The sequence below is a fragment of the Eretmochelys imbricata genome, chromosome 14 (assembly GCF_965152235.1).
Source record: "Eretmochelys imbricata isolate rEreImb1 chromosome 14, rEreImb1.hap1, whole genome shotgun sequence".
Classification (NCBI taxonomy): domain Eukaryota; kingdom Metazoa; phylum Chordata; order Testudines; family Cheloniidae; genus Eretmochelys; species Eretmochelys imbricata.
The window spans coordinates 48,773,878-48,792,630 of NC_135585.1; the positions used below are offsets into that span (position 1 = coordinate 48,773,878).

Below are 18,753 nucleotides of genomic sequence, written 5' to 3' on the forward strand. Positions count from 1 at the left end.
TCGGAGTAGAACGCGGTGCCTCCTGGGTCGACAACGGCAGGACGGAAACGGAGGAGGCGTAGCGTCCCAAGCCAGCCCGTGACATGGGGAGCAGTAAAAGCATTGGTCGCCGCGGCTCAACGAAGACTGGCAGCAAACCAACAGCCAGAGACTTCTGAGACTTTGTTTGTGGCAATTCTTGCCCAAATTACTGCTAATTCTGTATTGATTGTATGCCTTTTGTGCCTGCTATTTCCTGTAGGGGTTGGCTCGGGAGCGCTTTCTCCGTTACGAGCCCGAATGACATATAACCTATGGGAAAGATTGGCTACAATAGCAAATGTTACCCACTTTTGTTTATTTGATTTTGTAGCAGCTGAAGAATTGTTAGGTACGTATCTTATTCCAGTATGTCATCACCCTGAGGAAATCGGAAATGAGATGATGCTCGCTGCTTACGCGAACCTCTCTTCCCAGTACTCTAGCATGGCTAATTGGGGCTCGGCCAATTACACTTTACCTTCTTAAGCTCATTTTTTGCTGTTGCTGTGTGCAATGTATCTCCTTTTTGTTAAGGCTTTGTCGAGAACCGCCCTGGCAGGCTCCACGAGTTATGACCTCGTCTGTCCGGCAGTTAATTGGCTTGCAAAAGCAAATTGATGGCTACCATGAGATGGCCGAGCACAAATAAACAAAAAAGGAGGGGATGTAGGATTCATACAAGGTTTATGCGCTTGGCAACATTCAGGGCACACCTGGATTGTTGTGCTGGACCTGTGCACACACAGCACCTTTCAAGGGCATCAACCTTGGAATCTCGCCCAGATGACATGAACCGTGGGAAGCCTCCCAGGACTGGGCTCAAGGCCCGAGAGCAAGGAATGCGGTAGATAGAAACTGGTAAATAAGAATGTTGAACAAAGCCAGTGTATTCCTTTTATCTGTTGGAGAATGTAATGCGCGGGGGGAGAGAAAGAATAAAGGGGAAGGTGGAAAGCTGACAGGCAGAAGCCCATTAGCAGACCAGCCGCTTGCTTGCTAAAAGCTCTGTGCTGTCTTGTCATTGAACCGCCACAATCTGATGTAGCTAATTCCTACAGAGAGCAGTTTCTCACACCACAGGTACGTGAGACTGCTATCTGTAGGAAGTAACTTCATCAGATTGCAGTGTTACAGATAGCACATCCCTGCAGATTGCAATTTCTGACCCGTATATGGGTGTGAAAATGCTATCTGTAGGACCAGGCTACCTGCAGCAGCAACAGGTCCTACGATGCTAACAAAGGCCATCTGATGTAGCTAATTGCTGCAGAGAGCAGTCTCACCTACCTACAGTGTTGAGAAACTGCTATCTGGAGGAATTAGCTTCATCAGATTGCAGTGTTGCAGGTCTCCCATGACCTTCTCATAAACAAACTATGGAAATGCCACCTAGATGGAGCTAAAATAAGATGGGTGCAAGTGATTCACAGGCTGAAAGGGCTGAGTCAGGCTGAAAGGGCATAACCAGTGGGGTTCTGCAGGGATCAGTTCTGGATAAGCTTCTATTCAAAATCTGAATGAATGATTGAGATAATGGCATAGAGAGTACAATTATAAACTTTTGTGAATGATAACAAGCTGGAAGCATACAAAATGGGAAATGACTTCCTAGGAAGGAGTCCTGCGGAAAGGGATCGGAGGGTCATAGTGGACCACAAGCTGAATCCGAGTACTGTGGAAAGGGACCTATGCAAGAAAACAGACCGTCACTCTGGGATATCGGCTCTCCTCTGGGCTGATGAGCTCTCAGCTGGAGTAAAAATTGGAGAGAGGCCAGAGAAGAGAAAAAAAATTAAGGTTTAGCAAACATGACCTGTGCGGGAAGGAGCCTCTGTTTACAAAAGCTGTTTCTTACAATCTACACATAGAAATAACTGCTACAGGGAGCGAGAGGGAGAGGGAGAGAGCGAGCGAGCACATTTCTACGTGCAGCAATTTCACCTACACTGCAGTGGAAGAAGCTGCTGCCCGTAGGCATTTGCTACATCAGGTAGCAGTTTACTACACTAGCAGTTTCTTACCCTCCACTAGGTATCGGTAACCGCTCCCGGTAGCACATTCCTAGGCGGAGCACTTGAAAACACGACACCTGACACAGAGAGGGGAGGCGCAGCTTGACGGGTTTATCGCTAGGACCCAGGAGCGGCTGGGGGGCGGCTCTGGGGGGAGGATCGCGGGGCTCAGGCCCGGCCGCAGGAAGTGACTCGCAGCCGCTGCGGGGACTCTGGCTCCCGGCGAGATCCCCGAGCCCCGGCGGCTGGTGCTGGGAGCCCGGAGCCCGGGCTGCAGCCGGGAGAGGGGAACCTCCAGCCGGGCCCTGCCCGCTGCTCCCCGGGAGCCTCTCCCAGGGCAGAGCCCCCAGCCCGGCCAGGGCCCCTTCCCGGCCCGGCCCCTGCCCCGGGGGGCCCCGCTCGGGGGGAAGGTAAGAGAGACCCGCCCATCCCCCGTCACCCCCGGGCTGCAGGGGGAGGGTTTGGCCCCGGGCTGCTCCCCGCGGAGCCGGCTGCGATTCCCTGCCCCGGGCCCGGGAAAGCTGCCGCAGCTCCCGGCGTGTGCGGGGCGGGGGCAGGATCACGTTACCCCTCCCCCCCCAATCTGCTGCTTTGTTTCCCTGCCCCTGGCCCGGCTGGTGTGGACGGGGGCTGCAGATCAGGGAGATGGGAGGGGGGCAAATAGGGAGGGGCAGAAGGTTGGCAGGGGCTAAACTGGATGCAGGATGGGGACCCCTGGATGCAGCTGGGGGTCGGGGAGGGAGCGGGGCCCAGGGGCACAATCGGGGGGGGGGGGCAGCACAGGCTCTGGATCTGGGCTGGCGGGGCCCTGCTGCACCCCCTGGCTTGAAGGGATTTCCATCCTATCCAGGCTTTACAGTTTGGTTCAATGGCTCTCAGCCCCCCTGTTATAAATATAAAGGGAAGGGAAACCACCTTTCTGTACACAGTGCTATAAAATCCCTCCTGGCCAAAGGCAACATCCTGTTACCTGTGAAGGGTTCAGAAGCTCAGCTTACCTGCTGGCACCTGACCCAAAGGACCAATAAGGGGACAAGATACTTTCAAATCTTGTGGTGGGGGGGAAGGCTTTTGTTTGTGCTCTTTGTTTACGTGGTTGTTCTCTCTTGGGACTGAGAGAGGCCAGACAGAAATCCATCTTCTCCAACCCATCCTAATCCAAGTCTCCAATTTTGCAACCAGTATAGGTAAGCCAGGCAAGGCAGATTCGTTTATCTTTTATTTTATGTGAATTTTCCCTGTGTTAAGAGGGGGGTTTATTCCTGTTTTCTGTAACTTTAAGGTTTTGCCCAGAGGGGGATCCTCTGTGTTTTGAATCTGAATGCCCTGTAAAGTATTTTCCATCCTGATTTTACAGAGATGAGTTTTACCTCTCTCACTTTTTTTTTTTTAATAAAATCCTTCTTTTAAGAACCTGACTGATTTTCCCATTCTTTCAAGATCCAGGGGTTTGGGTCTTTGATGATTTTGTAACCAATTGGTTAGGATATTATTCTCAAGCCTCCCCAGGAAAGGGGGTGTGTAGGGTTTGGGGGGCTATTTTGGGGGGAAGACGTCTCCAAGTGGTCTCTTTCCCTGTTCTTTGTTTAAAACATTTGGTGGTGCCAGCATACTGTTCAAGCACAAGGCAAAGTTGGTACCTTGGGGAAGTTTTTAACCTAAGCTGGTAAGAATAAGCTTAGGGGGTCTTTCATGTGGGTCCCCACTTCTGTACCCTAGAGTTCAGAGTGGGGAAGGAACCTTGACACCCCACTGTACAGATTGTTTCAGCCCCCCTGCCTGGGACTAGGAGCTGGGAAGAAGAACGAGATACAGCTGGTGGGGGATGAACCGAGGGCTGGGGGAGGCAAGTCCACCTCCCACTGCAGGGGCAGGACCCCAGACCCTGAGCACCCCCAACATCTTCCCCGACCTGCTGAGCATGTGGCCCCAGCCTTCCCGGTCCTGGGGCCCAGGGAGGGCACATGACCCCAGCCTGAACCCCCGGGGGCAGCCTAAGGAGAAGCCTGACAGGCTCCTCACAGGGGCCGTGCACCCCACCTCCGCAGTCCGCTGTGACTCTCAGCCAGCTTGGAAAACAGAAGGGTTCATTGGTTGCTGAGAAAACCGTGTGGAACAGAGCTCGTTAGCACAGAAATCAGGAGCATTCAGCAAAGTCCATCTTGGGGGGAATCCAGAGTCCCGAGCCCTGGGCTCTCCCCGCTGAGTCCCAAATCAGGAGACTGACCCACTTCCAGCCCCGCATCCTCAGAGACCTCAGGATACAGGCTGTGTCTGTGAGTCCCAGAGCTCCTGCCCTCAGTGACACAGCCAGGTTCAAACCCCTGTTACCAGTGTGAGTGGCTGAGCTGCCTAATGAGAGCAGAGGCCCATGGCAATGGGGCAGTCACCCGTTCTCCCAGGTTGAGGGAAGAAGATAAAAAAGGAGAGCGGAGACACTTGAAGGGCAGCAGCAGCAAGAAGTGGGGAGGGAGGTTCCCAGCTCCCAGCCCTGCCCAGATCCATTCCCTGCACCCCCGGGGCAGTCCGCTCTCCTGGGAACAAGAGCAGGGGCTGAGAGAGGAAAAGCCAGTTGCTCGCTCTGCTGAGCACCGCACTACGGAGGGAGATGGGGGAGAGCTGGAGGGGGTCACAATACACTGTGGGGCAGTACCCTGAAGTGACTCCTTTGATCTGCTCTTTTTCCAGCATTTGGCTCGGAGATGCTGCTGTGGGGAGGTTTAGAAGGGACGTGGTGGGTTAGTTCTAAGCGGGGGGGGAGGGAGGGTGAGGCTGGTGGTGTGGCCGGGGAGGTAATGAACTAACTGGGTTTGTTCCCAGCATGGCAGAGTCATAGAATCAGAGCATCTGTCTGCAGGGAGAGAGCCTGGGGGGAATTGGGGAGTGACATGGACTCCAGCCCCTTATGAAACCTGCCCAATCTCCCATCTCCTCCTACAGGCTGAGGAATCGCGTCCACATTTTGCTTCAGATTGTCCCATCTTGCAGGGGACAGGGCAGGGAAATGGCTGTGATGGAGCCAGCTGAGGTAGGGGATTTTCAGGGAGCTTTTGGTGGTGGGGGAGGGGTAGTGTAGAGGGGTTAATCACCCGGGGTGGAACGGGATGCGATAAACCTGCTGGAACGTGATCAACCTGGGCCTGATTTTCTGAACAGGCCCATTGATGGGTGCGGGGGAGGGGAAACAATCCCCCATTTCTGAACCAGAAAACACCCCCCTGGGCAGGGCTGGGAAAATGGACCAGACTCCCAGTGCTGGAGCCTGACCCACTGACCAGAGGCTGCTGTGAAATACGAAGGGAAGCTGTCAAGGTTCCTGTCCCTGTCCCCGGCTCAGAGCTCTGCTTCCCGTCTCAGCCTATGGCTGGCAGGCATGTGGGAAATGAGAAGACCCTGCCCTGCTCCATGTGCTGGGGAGGACAAGGAGCTCTCACCTTCTCCCACCCCCTCAAGCCTCCCAGCTACTCTGAGCAGGGTGCGCGGAGGATTCTGCTTCTCTCTCCGTCCTACCCCATGACTAGTGGGATTGTGGCTGGGGCAGCAGGTGCTGAGCGGGGGACTCTTGTTGTTTCAGATGCCGGTGACCTTCGAGGAGGTGGCTGTGTATTTCACCCAGGGGCAGGGGGCTTTGCTGGACCCTGCTCAGAGAGCCCTCTACAGGGATGTCATGCAGGAGAACTACGAGACAGTGACCTCGCTGGGTAAGGGATTCTTGGCCCCTTGGTTATTGGAAACTGGGGAGGTCTGCGTGTCTGACACCGGTCAGGTTCTTCCCTCATCATGCTCCAATGAGAAGAGGGTGTCAAAACATAAGGCACATACTAAATCATCCCCACCCAACCCCCCTAGCTTGCACGGTGGAGAAGCCGTGCATTGTCCTGTCTGTGTTGTTTCTCGGTCGCACACAGAATCCCTCTTCTCTCTCCTCCTTGGGAACAGCTCCAGTCATGTGGAGGGCTCTGGACTTCGCAGGTTTAGAAATAGGCAGGGGTTTAACACGAGAGCTGGGTGTGCATCACAATTGCCCTCACCTCCCCAGACGTCTGCCTCCCGCAAGGGGGTTAAGTGACCACGTTCCTGTCCTCTTAGATTCCACATTCCCCAGCACAGCACTGGGACAGGTGCCACCCACGGAATGTCCTTTCTGACAGATGCTCTCTCAATCCTCCACAAACCCTGATCTGGTCTGATATCACTCCCTGCACAGGATTTCCCCTTCCCAAACCTGACCTGATCACCCGGCTGGAACGAGGGGAAGAGCCGTGGGTGCCCGATCTCCAGGCCTGTGAAGAAAGAGAGATCCCAAGAGGTGCCCACACAGGTGAGCGCTGACATACAAATCATCTAGTGAATGAAAGAAAAAGTTGAGAATCCCAAAAATGACATATTAGTAAGTGCCCTCGGTTCCTTCCTCATCTCACCCAGAGCAGGGCTGCAGGCAGCAGATATCACTGACATCGCTTCCCATGTGTCCTGTTCACTGCAGGAGTTTCCTTCCGAACTGGGAAGTGGAGGCAGAATCCAATTGCTCCATCTCTCCAACCTTTAGTATGTTGGGTTTTCCCTCGGTTCTATTCCTCTTAATTTCTCCTCAGCAGAATGACTCCTGTCTGCATTGTCTCTCTCCCAGCAGGTGATGAGAGAGTGAGTGAGAAGAAGGAGGGGAATCAACATCAGGAAATTCCTGGGCACGGGGAACCACAGGGGATTTTTGTGGGAAGAGCTGAAGGGAATTTTTCCCAGTGCTTGGCACAGGGAGAAGCCTGGGGAAATTGGCAGAGGTCAAAGAGGCTGCTGGGAAACCACTCAAGGGAGCAACTGGATGGATCTATTATATGTGGGGAAGGACACAGGGATCCCACAGCCCGGCAGACAACCCCCAAGGAAGACAAACGCTATGAATGCCTCGGTTATGGGAAAGGATTCATTCTGAGACCGGCGCTTCTTACGCTTCAGGCAATAAATACTGGAGAGAAAACACTTCAATGCTTGGACTGTGGGGAAAACCTCAATAAGCGCTCAGATCTTACTAATCATGGGAGAAGCCACATGGGAGAGAAACCCTCTGGGTGCCTTGAGAGCAGGAATTGTTTGAATTGGAAGTCAGCACTGATTACACATCAGCTAATCCACACAGGAGAGAGACCCCACAAGTGCTTAGACTGTGGGAAAAAATTCGTACGAAGGTCAGGCCTAATTAAACATCAGAAAATCCACACAGGAGAGAGACCCCATCAGTGTTTAGACTGTGGGAAAACTTTCATACACAGGTCAGACCTTGTTAAACATCAAGCAGTCCACACCGGAGAGAGACCCCATAAGTGCTTCGACTGTGGAAAAAGTTTCACACAAAGGCCAACCCTTCTTAAACATCAGGTAATCCACACAGGAGAGAGACCCTATAAGTGCTTGGACTGTGGGAAAAGTTTCACATGGCGATCTGCCCTGGTTACACATCAGAGAATACACACGGGAGAGAGACCCCATAAGTGCTTAGACTGTGGGAAAAGTTTCATACAGAGGTCAAACCTACTTAATCATCAGGCAATCCACCCTGGAGAGAGACCTCATAAGTGTTTAGACTGTGGAAAAAGTTTCACAGAAAGGCCAACCCTTCTTAAACATCAGGCAATCCACACAGGAGAGAGACCGCACAAGTGCTTAGACTGTGGGAAAAAATTTGTACGGAGGTCAGGCCTAACTAAACATCAGAAAATCCACACAGGAGAGAGACCCCATCAGTGTTTAGACTGTGGGAAAACTTTCATACACAGGTCAGACCTTGTTAAACATCAAGCAGTCCACACTGGAGAGAGACCCCATAAGTGCTTAGACTGTGGAAAAAGTTTCACAGAAAGGCCATCCCTTCTTAAACATCAGCTAATCCACACAGGAGAGAGTCCCCATAAGTGCTTGGACTGTGGGAAAAGTTTCACATGGCGATCAGCCCTGGTTACACATCAGAGAATACACACGGGAGAGAGACCCCATAAGTGCTTAGACTGTGGAAAAAGTTTCACAGAAAGGTCAACCCTTCTTAAACATCAGGTAATCCACACAGGAGAGAGACCCCATAAGTGCTTGGACTGTGGGAAAAGTTTCACATGGAGATCAGCCCTGGTTACACATCAGAGAATACACAAAAGAGAGAGACCCCATAAGTGCTTAGACTGTGGAAAAAGTTTCACAGAAAGGCCAACCCTTCTTAAACATCAGGCAATCCACACAGGAGAGAGACCCCACAAGTGCTTAGACTGTGGGAAAAGTTTCACATGGCGATCAGCCCTGGTTACACATCAGAGAATACACATACAGCCCTGGTTACACATACAGAGGTCAGACCTTGTTAAACATCCAGCAATCCACACCGGAGAGAAACCCCAAAAGTGCTTAGACTGTGGAAAAAGTTTCACAGAAAGGCCAACCCTTCTTAGACATCAGGTAATCCACACAGGAGAGAGACCCCATAAGTGCTTGGACTGTGGGAAAAGTTTCACATGGCGATCAGCCCTGGTTACACATCAGAGAATACACACGGGAGAGAGACCCCACAAGTGCTTAGACTGTGGGAAAAAATTTGTACGGAGGTCAGGCCTAATTAAACATCAGAAAATCCACACAGGAGAGAGACCCCACAAGTGCTTAGAATGTGGGAAAAGTTTCATACAGAGGTCAGACCTTGTTAAACATCAAGCAGTCCACACCGGAGAGAAACCCCATAAGTGCTTAGAATGTGGAAAAAGTTTCACAGAAAGGCCAACCCTTCTTAAACATCAGATAATCCACACAGGAGAGAGACCCCATAAGTGCTTTGATTGTGGGAAAAGTTTCACATGGAAATCAGCCCTGGTGACACATCAGAGAATACACACAGGAGAGAGACCCCACAAGTGCTTAGACTGTGGGAAAAAATTTGTACGGAGGTCAGGCCTAATTAAACATCACAAAATCCACACAGGAGAGAGACCCCATAAGTGCTGAGAATGTGGGAAAAGTTTCATTCAGAGGTCAGACCTTGTTAAACATCAAGCAATCCATACCGGAGAGAAACCCCATGAGTGCTTATGTTTATAATGTTATATATGCTTAGAATGTTTTTCTGTGTTTTCATATCTATTGATTTCTCTCACAACAAAGAATAGAAAGTGCACAGTGCTCACTTTCTATTATTTTTGATTTCAAATATTTGTACTGCAAACATGCAAAACAAAAATAGTATTTTTCAGTTCCCCTCATACAAGTGCTGTCGTGCAATCTCTTTATCAGGAAAGTGTAACTTAGAAACATAGATGATTTTAATTATATAAGTGCACTGAAAAATAAAGCAATTAAAAACTTTAGAGCCTAGAAGTCCACTCAGTGCTACTTCTTTTTCTGCCACTCGCTAAGACAAACAAGTTTGTTTACATTTACGGGAGCGAATGCTGCCTGCTTCTAATTTATGATGTCACCGGAAAGTGTGAGAAGGCGTTCCCATGGCATGTTTGTAGCTGGCAGCGCAGGTATTTAAGTGGAAGATATGCTAAACATGCCTATGTCCCTTCATGCTTCGGCCACCATTCCAGTGGAGGATGCTCATTTAAAAAAAATAATGCATTAATTCCATTTGTGACTGAACTCCTTGAAGGAGACTTGTATGTCCCCTGTCCTGTTTTACACACCTTCTGCCAAATATGTCATCATATCGAAGTCCCGGAGAATGACCTAGCACATGGGGGGACACTTTCACTGCAGATTTGACAAAACGCAAAGAAAGTAACTATCTGAGATTTCGAAAGATAGCTACAGCACTCGGCCCAAGGTTTAAGAATCTGAAGTGTCTTCCAAAATCTGAGAGGGATGAGATATGGAGCATGCTTCCAGAAGTCTTAAAAGAGGAAGACACTGATTGGGAAACTACAGAACCCGAACCACCAAAATAGAAAATCAACTTTCTGCTGGTGGCATCTGACTCAGTTGAAGAAAATGAGCATGTGTCGGTTATTGATTAGATACCCGTCATTAGCATGGAGGCATGTCCTCTGGAATGGTGGTTCCAGTGGGAAGGGACCTAGGACCCTTTAGAGCATCTGGCACGTAAATATCTTGCGACGCCGGCTGCAACACTGCCATGCGAACGCCTGTTCTCACTTTCAGGTGACCTTGTAAACAAGAAGCGGGCAGCATGATCTCCTGCACATTGTAACCAAACTTGTTCTTCTGAGTGATTGGCCCAACAAGCAGTAGGACTGAGTGGAGTTGTAGGCTCCAAAGTTTTACATTGTTTTATTTTTGAATGCAGGTATTTTTTGTACATAATTCTACATTTGTAAGTTCAACTTTCATGATAAAGAGATTGCATACGGTACTTGCAGTTGGTGAATTGAAAAATACTATTTCTTTTGTTTTTTACAGTGCAGGTATTTGTAATAAAAAATATAAAGTGATCACTGTACACTTTGTATTCTGTAAAAACAACAAGGAATCCTTGTGGCACCTAAATAAAATAATAAAAATAAATAATAATAAAGCTTAAGAAGATCTGAGATAAAAGGATCAGGTCCCAAGAGTTTATATAGAAGTTTTTGCAGCCTCTCGACAGCAGCAGGACCAAAGAACCCCTCCTCACCTATGCTCTTGAAGCAAGAGCTTGCAATTCCAAGGGCCTCAGAACAGCGCAGGTGCCTGCCCACACCTTACAAAGTGACCAGAAGGGGAGCTGGTGCTGCTTACCTTGTAACCCAGTGATTAGTGCACTCCGCTGTGATGTAGGAGTGCTAGGTTCAATTCCCCCATCTTCTGAAGATGGGAAAGCATGTGAGCAGGGATTTTCCAGGTGCATGTTTTAGGCAACAGAACAATTCTCATTCTCGCTCCCCCGAATTCGATGACTCTTCAAGTATTTATTCTCAATGGAACAGCTTCAACAGGAGAGAGTGAGGGAGCCCCACCTGAGAATAGCCCATGGGTAGGGCATGCTCTTGAGAGATGTGGGAGGCCCATGTCCAAATCTTTTCTCCTCCCCAGGCAGAGGGGGTATTGAATGCAGGTCTCTGACATCCTGGGTGACTGCTTTAATCAGTGGGCTGAAAACTATAATATGGGCATCTTCCCCACCAGGTCCTCCTTGATTTTAATGGCACCTCTTCCAGGAGAGGTGCTCAGAGCATGCATACCAGATCTGTCCTCACAGGGGTTACAGGCAGGGGAGTTGTGCATACCTTCCCCTGGTGTGTGGATCATGCTGGAGCTTACATGAGAGACAGGCATCCAGATGAGGCATGACGATAACCTAAAACTGGAAATTAGAGGCCTAAATCTGGGGTTTAGGTGCTCAACTACCTGTGTAGACCTGGACCATATTTTCTACTGATAACGTGAACATAAATTCAGAAGCAAAACTTTGTTAACATAAAGTAAAACTGCGTCTTTGGTGCCCCCCGCCATTTGTTAAACTTTTGTCACAAACAGTACCCCGAGCTCAGCGCCACCCAAGTCCGGCATCCCAGGCAGTCACCTGGATCGCCTGCCCCTACATTTGAACCCGTGAGAAACTCTTCTGCCAGGAAATAGTCGGTAGCAATGATGCAACAAAGCAGGAGCTAGAAGCCTTGTGGTTAAATACACCTCTCCTTTTTGTTCTTTATATTTCCATGCACTTCACAACCCTTATCGCTAATGAAAAACCACACCCCCACACCAGAGAGGCATCAGACACTTCCACAGCCCCTAGGGGTGCGTGGAGAAGCAGTGTTTGAGAGGGGGTGTGAGCAGCAATGCCAGCTGCACCATGCATCCAGATCAGGTTCTGCAGGTGGGTGCCGGGAGGAGAGGGGGGGGTTACAGGGATTGGCATGAAGGGGGCTCGGTGCGGGGAGCCCACGGGGGCCAACGGCGCCAAAATACAAGTTCACCCAGGGCATCATTTCCCCTAGGGCTGGCCCTGGACATACATGCTGACACAAAGCACAAGGCCCTGTGTGCAGGCTGGATAGTAACATACTACTGTAAGGTCCAGGCTAGCATCATAGTGACCTACACGGCTCTCCTCACTGGTGTTGGGTTCACACAACCAATTTAAGGGAAAAAAATCCCACATCTGCCTTCAAAATTCAAACATCACAGGTGGAAATTAAAGTTCTTCCCCCTCCCATCCCTGGGGTGGCAGGGAGGGAGAGGGAGGAGCTTCCAGGGGCCATAGAGATGAGGTATCCGGCTTTGGGTAGACAGGGGTCCTCCAGGGGCACAGAGATGAGCTAGAAGGCTGGGTAGATGGGAATGGTTCAGGTCATAGGCGCTAGGAGGACTGGGGCTAGAGAAGCCCATTTTTGCATTCCCATGGGGCTGTTCCCCCTCATGCCTCAGTGGCAGTGGCTGACCCAGGATCCTCAGAGTCCCCTTGGATCACAGAGGACAGTGGCAAAGAGTCTGCACAGTCCCGGGGGCAGTGAAATTGACCTCTCTGCCTCCCTCACTCAATGCTCTCTATGGTTTGATAGTCCAGAGAGTGCACAGAGCTGAGACCTGATGCAACTTCCAGGGTCATAGAGAAAGCATGACAGAAAGTCCACAGGAGGAGGTCATAGAGCCTATGGTCTAAGGCCAGAGAGGCTGATCTCAGGGCCCCCAGGGGAGGGGGTGGAAGTCAGAAAGAGGCGAGGGGCAGGCAGGGGCGCAGGGGAAGAGGTGGAATGGGAGTGGGGAGGGGACAGAGCAGGGGCAGGAAGAAGTGGGGCGGAGACTTAGGGGAAGGGGTGGAGTGGGGGCAGGGCTGGGGCTGAGGGGGAGTTGTCCCAGGCCCCACACCCCCTTCGGGTTGGCCCTGCCCCTCTTCCCCCGTGTCTCAGGGACACAGTCTGAGCCGGGAATTACCCCCACCACCCAGAGACAGGGTCAGATTCTCGCCCCAGGGACGGAGCCCGGCAGGAAAGTGAAGATCGGGGCCTCGTCACCAGCATCAATAAATGTCACCTGCCCCTGTTCACAGTCCAGACAAACCCGGATCCTGCTGGGGTCCCAACTCAGGGGCAGAGTGGTCACAGGGGAGGTGAGAGCCCAGAACTGATCCAGCGCATACCCCACAGCCCAGATCCCCTCTTTGGGGCATATCTCTCCCTTCCTTCTCACAGACTCTCTGGCCACCCCCACAACCCAGGATCCCTCATCCCCCACCTCCACCTCCCAGCAATGTCTCCCCGAGATGAATCCCTCACAGCCCAGCATAGAGGGCTCAGTGTGAAATCTCTCAGGGTTGTCGGGCAGATGCTGCTGCATTTCTTCCCACTTCCCACTTTTCAAATCCTCAGACAGCACAAGGTTGGGATGAGCCGTGTCTGGATCCAGAGTCACATTCGCTGTGGGGGAGAGAGAATCAGAGCATTTGTGGCAGAGCTCAGCCCTGGGGGAGGCTGGGACCATTTTTCACTCTCCCCAGCAGCCCTGTTCTGGCTGGGACGGGCCTGGATCCCAGGGAGCTGCCTCTGTGCTGGGCACCTGAGACTGAGCAGAGATGTCACTGCAGTTCCCCACTCTGTTTCTCATTTGCTTGAAGAAGCTTCAGCTCCCAGCTTCCCCTGCTGGGCCTTCTCCATTCCCAGCAGCAGAGAAACTGGGGTAAAGGAGGGGGATGTGTCAGCCCTCAGGGCAGAGAGCTCTCAATTTAGTATTAAAGGTTCTGTGAATGTCCATGAGAACCCCATGGTCAGAGTTAAGGGTGTTTGGATGCTGCTCAGGGAGAGTGTTTCTGTTCATCAGCATAGGCATGAACTCAGCACTAAGGTTGGTGTCAGGATCTTTTGTGTGACTTCAGCTCGGGATCTCCTCTGGATTTCATGGCTTCACTGTAGTGCTGGGTGTGTCATGACTGGTGTTGGTTTGGTTGGTAACTTTAGGTGCAATGTGTTTTCATGGGAATTTTCTTATAATTTAAAGACCGTTTCCACCTGCAACCTCACCCTGTCTTTGTGCTCCTAGGGTTTCCCCTCTTTTTGTCCCCAGTGCAAATGGCAGAGTGTCTGGAGGGGGAAAGGCGAAAAGAGGCGAGATTTCTTGCTTTCATGTTTGTAACAATATCCCCACTCTTAACTGACCTAACTTGGTTTGAATTTTGACAGAGAAACAGAGAGGGACAGGGACATACTCAGATCTTTAATATAAATATAAACAAATCTGAAACCTTCTTTTACCTCTCTCATTCAGGCATCTCACAGCAATGAAAGCAACAGCCATTAGGTCTCACAACCACCCTAGGAGATACAATCTGTCAGAGAGATTTCCTTTCCTCTCATCAGCCCCTCCCAACCTCCAGACTCCAGCTGGTTTGTCTCATTCGCCTATTGCCTTTTCTCAGACCCGAGACCCAGATCCTGCAAAGACTTTAGCAGACTTTGGTCCCTTTGTTGCATCCGATGAAGTGAGCTGTACTAACGAAAGCTTATGCTCAAATAAATTGGTTAGTCGCTAAGGTGCCACAAGTACTCCTTTTCTTTTTGCAAATACAGACTAACACGGCTGTTACTCTGAAATTTGGTCCCTTTGACATTAATGGGATGTTAAGAGTTTGCAGGCTCAGGGCTCGTAGTTGTAGGTCCCTTGGGTTTATTCACTCAGCATCTCTACAGAGCTCAGCACAATGGGGCCCTCGTCCTCCAAAGAATAATAAAATTGTTTAATAAGTGTTGAGATTGGAGCTGGGAGAGTGTTGGCTCAATGGGCCAAATTCACCCTAATTGGCAGAGAAATAGAGCGGGCAGTTTGCGACTCCCCCAGTCAGTGGCTCCAGAGGCCCGTGCAGACCTTGGCACAGGCAAGGCAAGTCCTGAGATGCAGCCAGAGTAGCATCCCTGTGTCTGTGACCCCCACGGGCTTTGCCAGTTGGGAGAGAAAATCAGGGACTCAAAATTAGGCCATTTTGCTAAATTTGGGCCTCAATGTTGTGACCTTTGTTAACTCATGAATGAATGTGAGACGTCCTGACACCTGGGCACCTGTTACACCCGCTCAATTGCTTTCCTGTCATTCAATAGATATGACCCACGTGGCCAGAGCCCATCCCCTCCCACAGTCTCAGGGGCTCATCCCACTTTCCCCACCTAGATCCCTTCTCAGCACCTTTGCATTTCCTCAGAATCTCCATTAGGGCAACAGTTTCCTGGGAGAAATTGTTGAGTCTCGCTTCTAGTTCAGGAGAAATCTCCACTGGCTGCTGGAACTTCCCCTTCTCCCACCTGGAGAGAAAACTTCACGTTTGTACATTTCATTTAGTGACACGTTATAATTTGTTGTTAGTGAAAGCTGCTGCTCTAATGGGCCTGGAGTCAGAGCAGGTGGAGCACAGGCTGTGGTCGTGAAATCTTCCCCCAAAGGTCTCATTAATATTCTTCAACTCTGTCCTGGAGAGACCAGCTCTGGGGACAAAAGGAGGCAATTGAGTCTCCGTGGCCAATTCACTCCTTGGCCTCCATGCTCTGAGGGACAGGAGGTTCCCAGGTGAAGTGTTGTAGAAATCTGTCCTCTAGGAACTAGACTGAGACACTAGCTCCCCACTCCCCAGCTCATTCCACACAGGGCTTCAAACAGCCCTCACGTGGGAAAGACTCTTGATCGCTGCTGCCCTGGGCTGAATGGTGTCCAGTACCCCAGCAATGATAGGCCCATATTCCATCCCCACAATCTTGAGGCAGCCACTCCCCGAGCGATGTGACATCTCTAGAAAATACTGGGTCAGTCTTTCCCACTGAATGGAGAATTCCAGAGTCTTCTGTAATATGGTGAGAACCTCAGGATTAAACAGATCAGAAAGATTTGTATCCAAAATGTGACCTTCCCTACACATTTTGCTGGAGAGCCCTTGGGAGATGCGGTGCTAACATCATCACCACCACCACCATCACCAAGCTCTTTCCCAGCATTGTGAAGTGTGAGGGGGAGTGAGAGAGAGCCATGTACCTGCTCAAGGTGCATCTGACATCCTAGAGAAGAAAGAGAGAGAGAGAGAGAGAGAGAGAGAGAGAGAATGTCAGTCCCACTTGACAGAGGCAGTGGTTCCCAGGGAAGGGATTTTGCAAATATAGGGAACAGAGGCCATTGGATTCCCTGAGCTAATGGGGCTCTCCCTTCTCTCATATCTCTGTGTCTTTAATTCTGCAATGACCAGTTGTCATTCACATGTCAGCAATGTACACGCCAAGTTACAGTGAGATCTCTGACTGCTGGACCCCCGTGCTTATGATTCTGGAGCCTTCCCTTCCCTGTGTGGGGATCTCCAATGTTTCTAACTCAGTCTCACCTGCAGGAATTCACTCGCTGGCTTCTGATACTTCCCCTCCAGCTCACTCAACAGCTCACTGAGACGGGAAATCTCCTCCGAGAATATGGTGTCATTTTCTTTCCGTATCTTCACTATCTCCTTGTCCAGCTTTTCCAGCTGGGCCAGCAGGAGTCACTCTTGTTGCTCCAGGAACTGCCTCAGTTGCTGAAATTCAGAAACAATTTTCTGCCTCTCCTCTTGTATCTGTTTCTGTAAAGCAACAGGGAAAGGGCTGGTCAGGGACAATGAAGCAGCCTGGGGTCTTTTATGGAGTGCTGAGTGTGCAGGAGGGAGAATTTCTTTGCAAACCTAAGATTTCTGGCACTTGATTCTACCCTGTGGTTACTTGGGAGAGGATTCTCTTACACCTCTTTCATTTCTCCCCAGTGTATCTGGAAAGGGATGTTTCCATGTCTGACGTGCTTAGGACGTTGTGTTATCAATGGCCTCTGAGAATGGAGATCCAGAGCAGCAGGAGGCCGTACTCAGCATTACACTGACAGAAGTTCCAAGGGAAAAAAGAAATCAAAGAATTCACCAACCCAAGAAATGACGCAGACACAGGGAAAGTCACAAGGGCTAGAAATTAACTCATTCACTGACACAAGAGCTTAGATTCTGCACATGAACCTAACACAGAAAATCTAGGATCATGGAGAAACGTACTGATGCCCACATTCACCAAGCCCACAGAGGAATCTGCTTAAAAACAGACCTCTCACCACAAGTCTCTGCAGGTCAGAAACAACAGGCACCTACCAGATACTCCCAGCTTTTCCCCTCTCCAGTCACTTGAAATCCCTGCAGTTTTTCTCTCTCTTCCCTCAAAGGCTTGCAATGGGCCTGAATTTTTTCCTGTAGAAAGAGAAATTATTGGGGAGGTTTCATTCTGAGGGTTCAGAAGGGTGGGTAGCGGGATGTTTTTCCACCCAAACCCAAGGTGACTGTTTTTCCTAATAGGTTTATGACATCAGGGCCACCAAGGGAATGAAACCAAACAACGGAAATAGGGAGAGTGTCATATTCCAACTTGTTTCCAATTCAGTCTTTTTATACATTAGAGAGAGACCTCAATTATCTGAGTTTGACTGGTATTTATTCATTCACTAATTAGTAGCACAGCACATAACAGGAAACTGGAGTCACATGGTGGTAAATCAATTAAGGTGGTTTTCAGATTACAGAAGTGATACTAATCCCAGAAACCAACCGGGCTCCAAATATGAGCTGGGATTCTCCAAGGAGCCCAACTCCCAGCTGAATTTCAGCTCTGAAGCCCTGGGGACTGCACTGGTGTGACAGAGCGGGACTAAGCGTTAGGGCAAACTCCCAACACGCAAATATAGACAGGCCTGCAGCTCTTGTGTTTTAAGCTGCACTGATCATTGAACAGCTTCTGTTCTGTAAAAAGTTCCCTTGTTTCACCAGTGGAAGTTGGGTTTGACAAGGATTCAACTTCTCAGTTAAAGGTTTCCCATGTCAGGTATCTTTAAAGACTTTATTTTTTTGCCTTTCTTGCCACTCTGCCAGATCATTTATTTTTCTTTATTATTATTTATTTATAATAGCAGCTCCCATACAGTGTAGGCTTTGCAGAGCTGCATGATACAGATACACTTGTGACGGCAACTTGCAGTGAAATTAACCTGTCATTAAAATCTAAAGTTATTGCCCATTAAACTTCACAGCAACTTGACAGGACTCCTGGGCAGCCTCCTCCATGGGAAACACCTTAGGAGCGCGGTGAGCCTGGGATCTGTCGCACACCACACAGGTGGGGGTTTGATCCTCTTCACAGAACAGTTTCAGAGCCTCCTGGTGTTCCCCACACACCCCACCACCTCCTGCTCCCTTTGCTGCCTGGAAACTCAGCCGCTTGGCGATTTCTACCATGTTTGCCAGCTGCTTGTTGGGCCTGAGGTTTCTCTGTTGCACAGTTTCTCTGCACTGAGGGCAAGAGGCGGCTGTATTGGATCCCTCCCAGCACTGGCTGATGTAGGCTGGGCAGAAATTGTGCCCAGTCTATAATCACTGGGTCCTTAAAATACTCCAGACAAATGGGACAAGCAACTTCATCCTGGAGACATTCCACAGGGTTCTCTGAGGCCATGGTTCCCTCTGGGCAGTGTAACAGGGTTGGCTTCACTTTCCTGAGCTCAGAAATATACCCAGGATCCCCCTGTCATAAAGAGCTTGCATGAGCAGGGGCTGTGTGTCTGGAGCGATATTTAGGCTTGAAAGAATTATATATATATATTTTACAGTATTTTTTCAATATTTATTAAGTTACATTTTCACAGTTGCACAAAAATCTGGGTTTCAGCATTTCCCCCCCAATTTTTATTAATTTAAATGTTCAGTTGTGGGAAATTATGGGGGGATACGACAACAGTGAGTCAGTCGACAATTCTTTAATGACAGTAGATGCTGAGA

The 18,753-nt window shown here is 49.9% G+C and overlaps 1 protein-coding gene and 1 pseudogene across 2 annotated transcripts in view; one reads left to right on the forward strand and one right to left on the reverse strand.

The window, feature by feature from the left end:
- The first annotated feature begins 4,923 nt into the window (after positions 1 to 4,923).
- LOC144275169 (uncharacterized) overlaps positions 4,924 to 18,753 on the forward strand; it is a 48,245-nt gene continuing 34,415 nt past the window's right edge. Inside the window, exons 1-4 of one of the 2 annotated variants that reach the window (XM_077834320.1) lie at positions 4,924 to 5,061; positions 5,608 to 5,734; positions 6,241 to 6,354; positions 6,664 to 9,040. In XM_077834320.1, coding sequence (XP_077690446.1) covers positions 4,939 to 5,061; positions 5,608 to 5,734; positions 6,241 to 6,354; positions 6,664 to 9,014 — 2,715 coding nt within the window. In that variant the 5' untranslated portion in view covers positions 4,924 to 4,938 and the 3' untranslated portion in view covers positions 9,015 to 9,040. Of the gene's footprint in view, positions 5,062 to 5,607; positions 5,735 to 6,240; positions 6,355 to 6,663; positions 9,374 to 18,753 lie in introns of those variants that run through there. The other variant, XM_077834318.1, reaches the window with a different exon arrangement.
- Positions 12,856 to 18,430, reverse strand: LOC144274641 (zinc finger protein RFP-like; annotated as a pseudogene).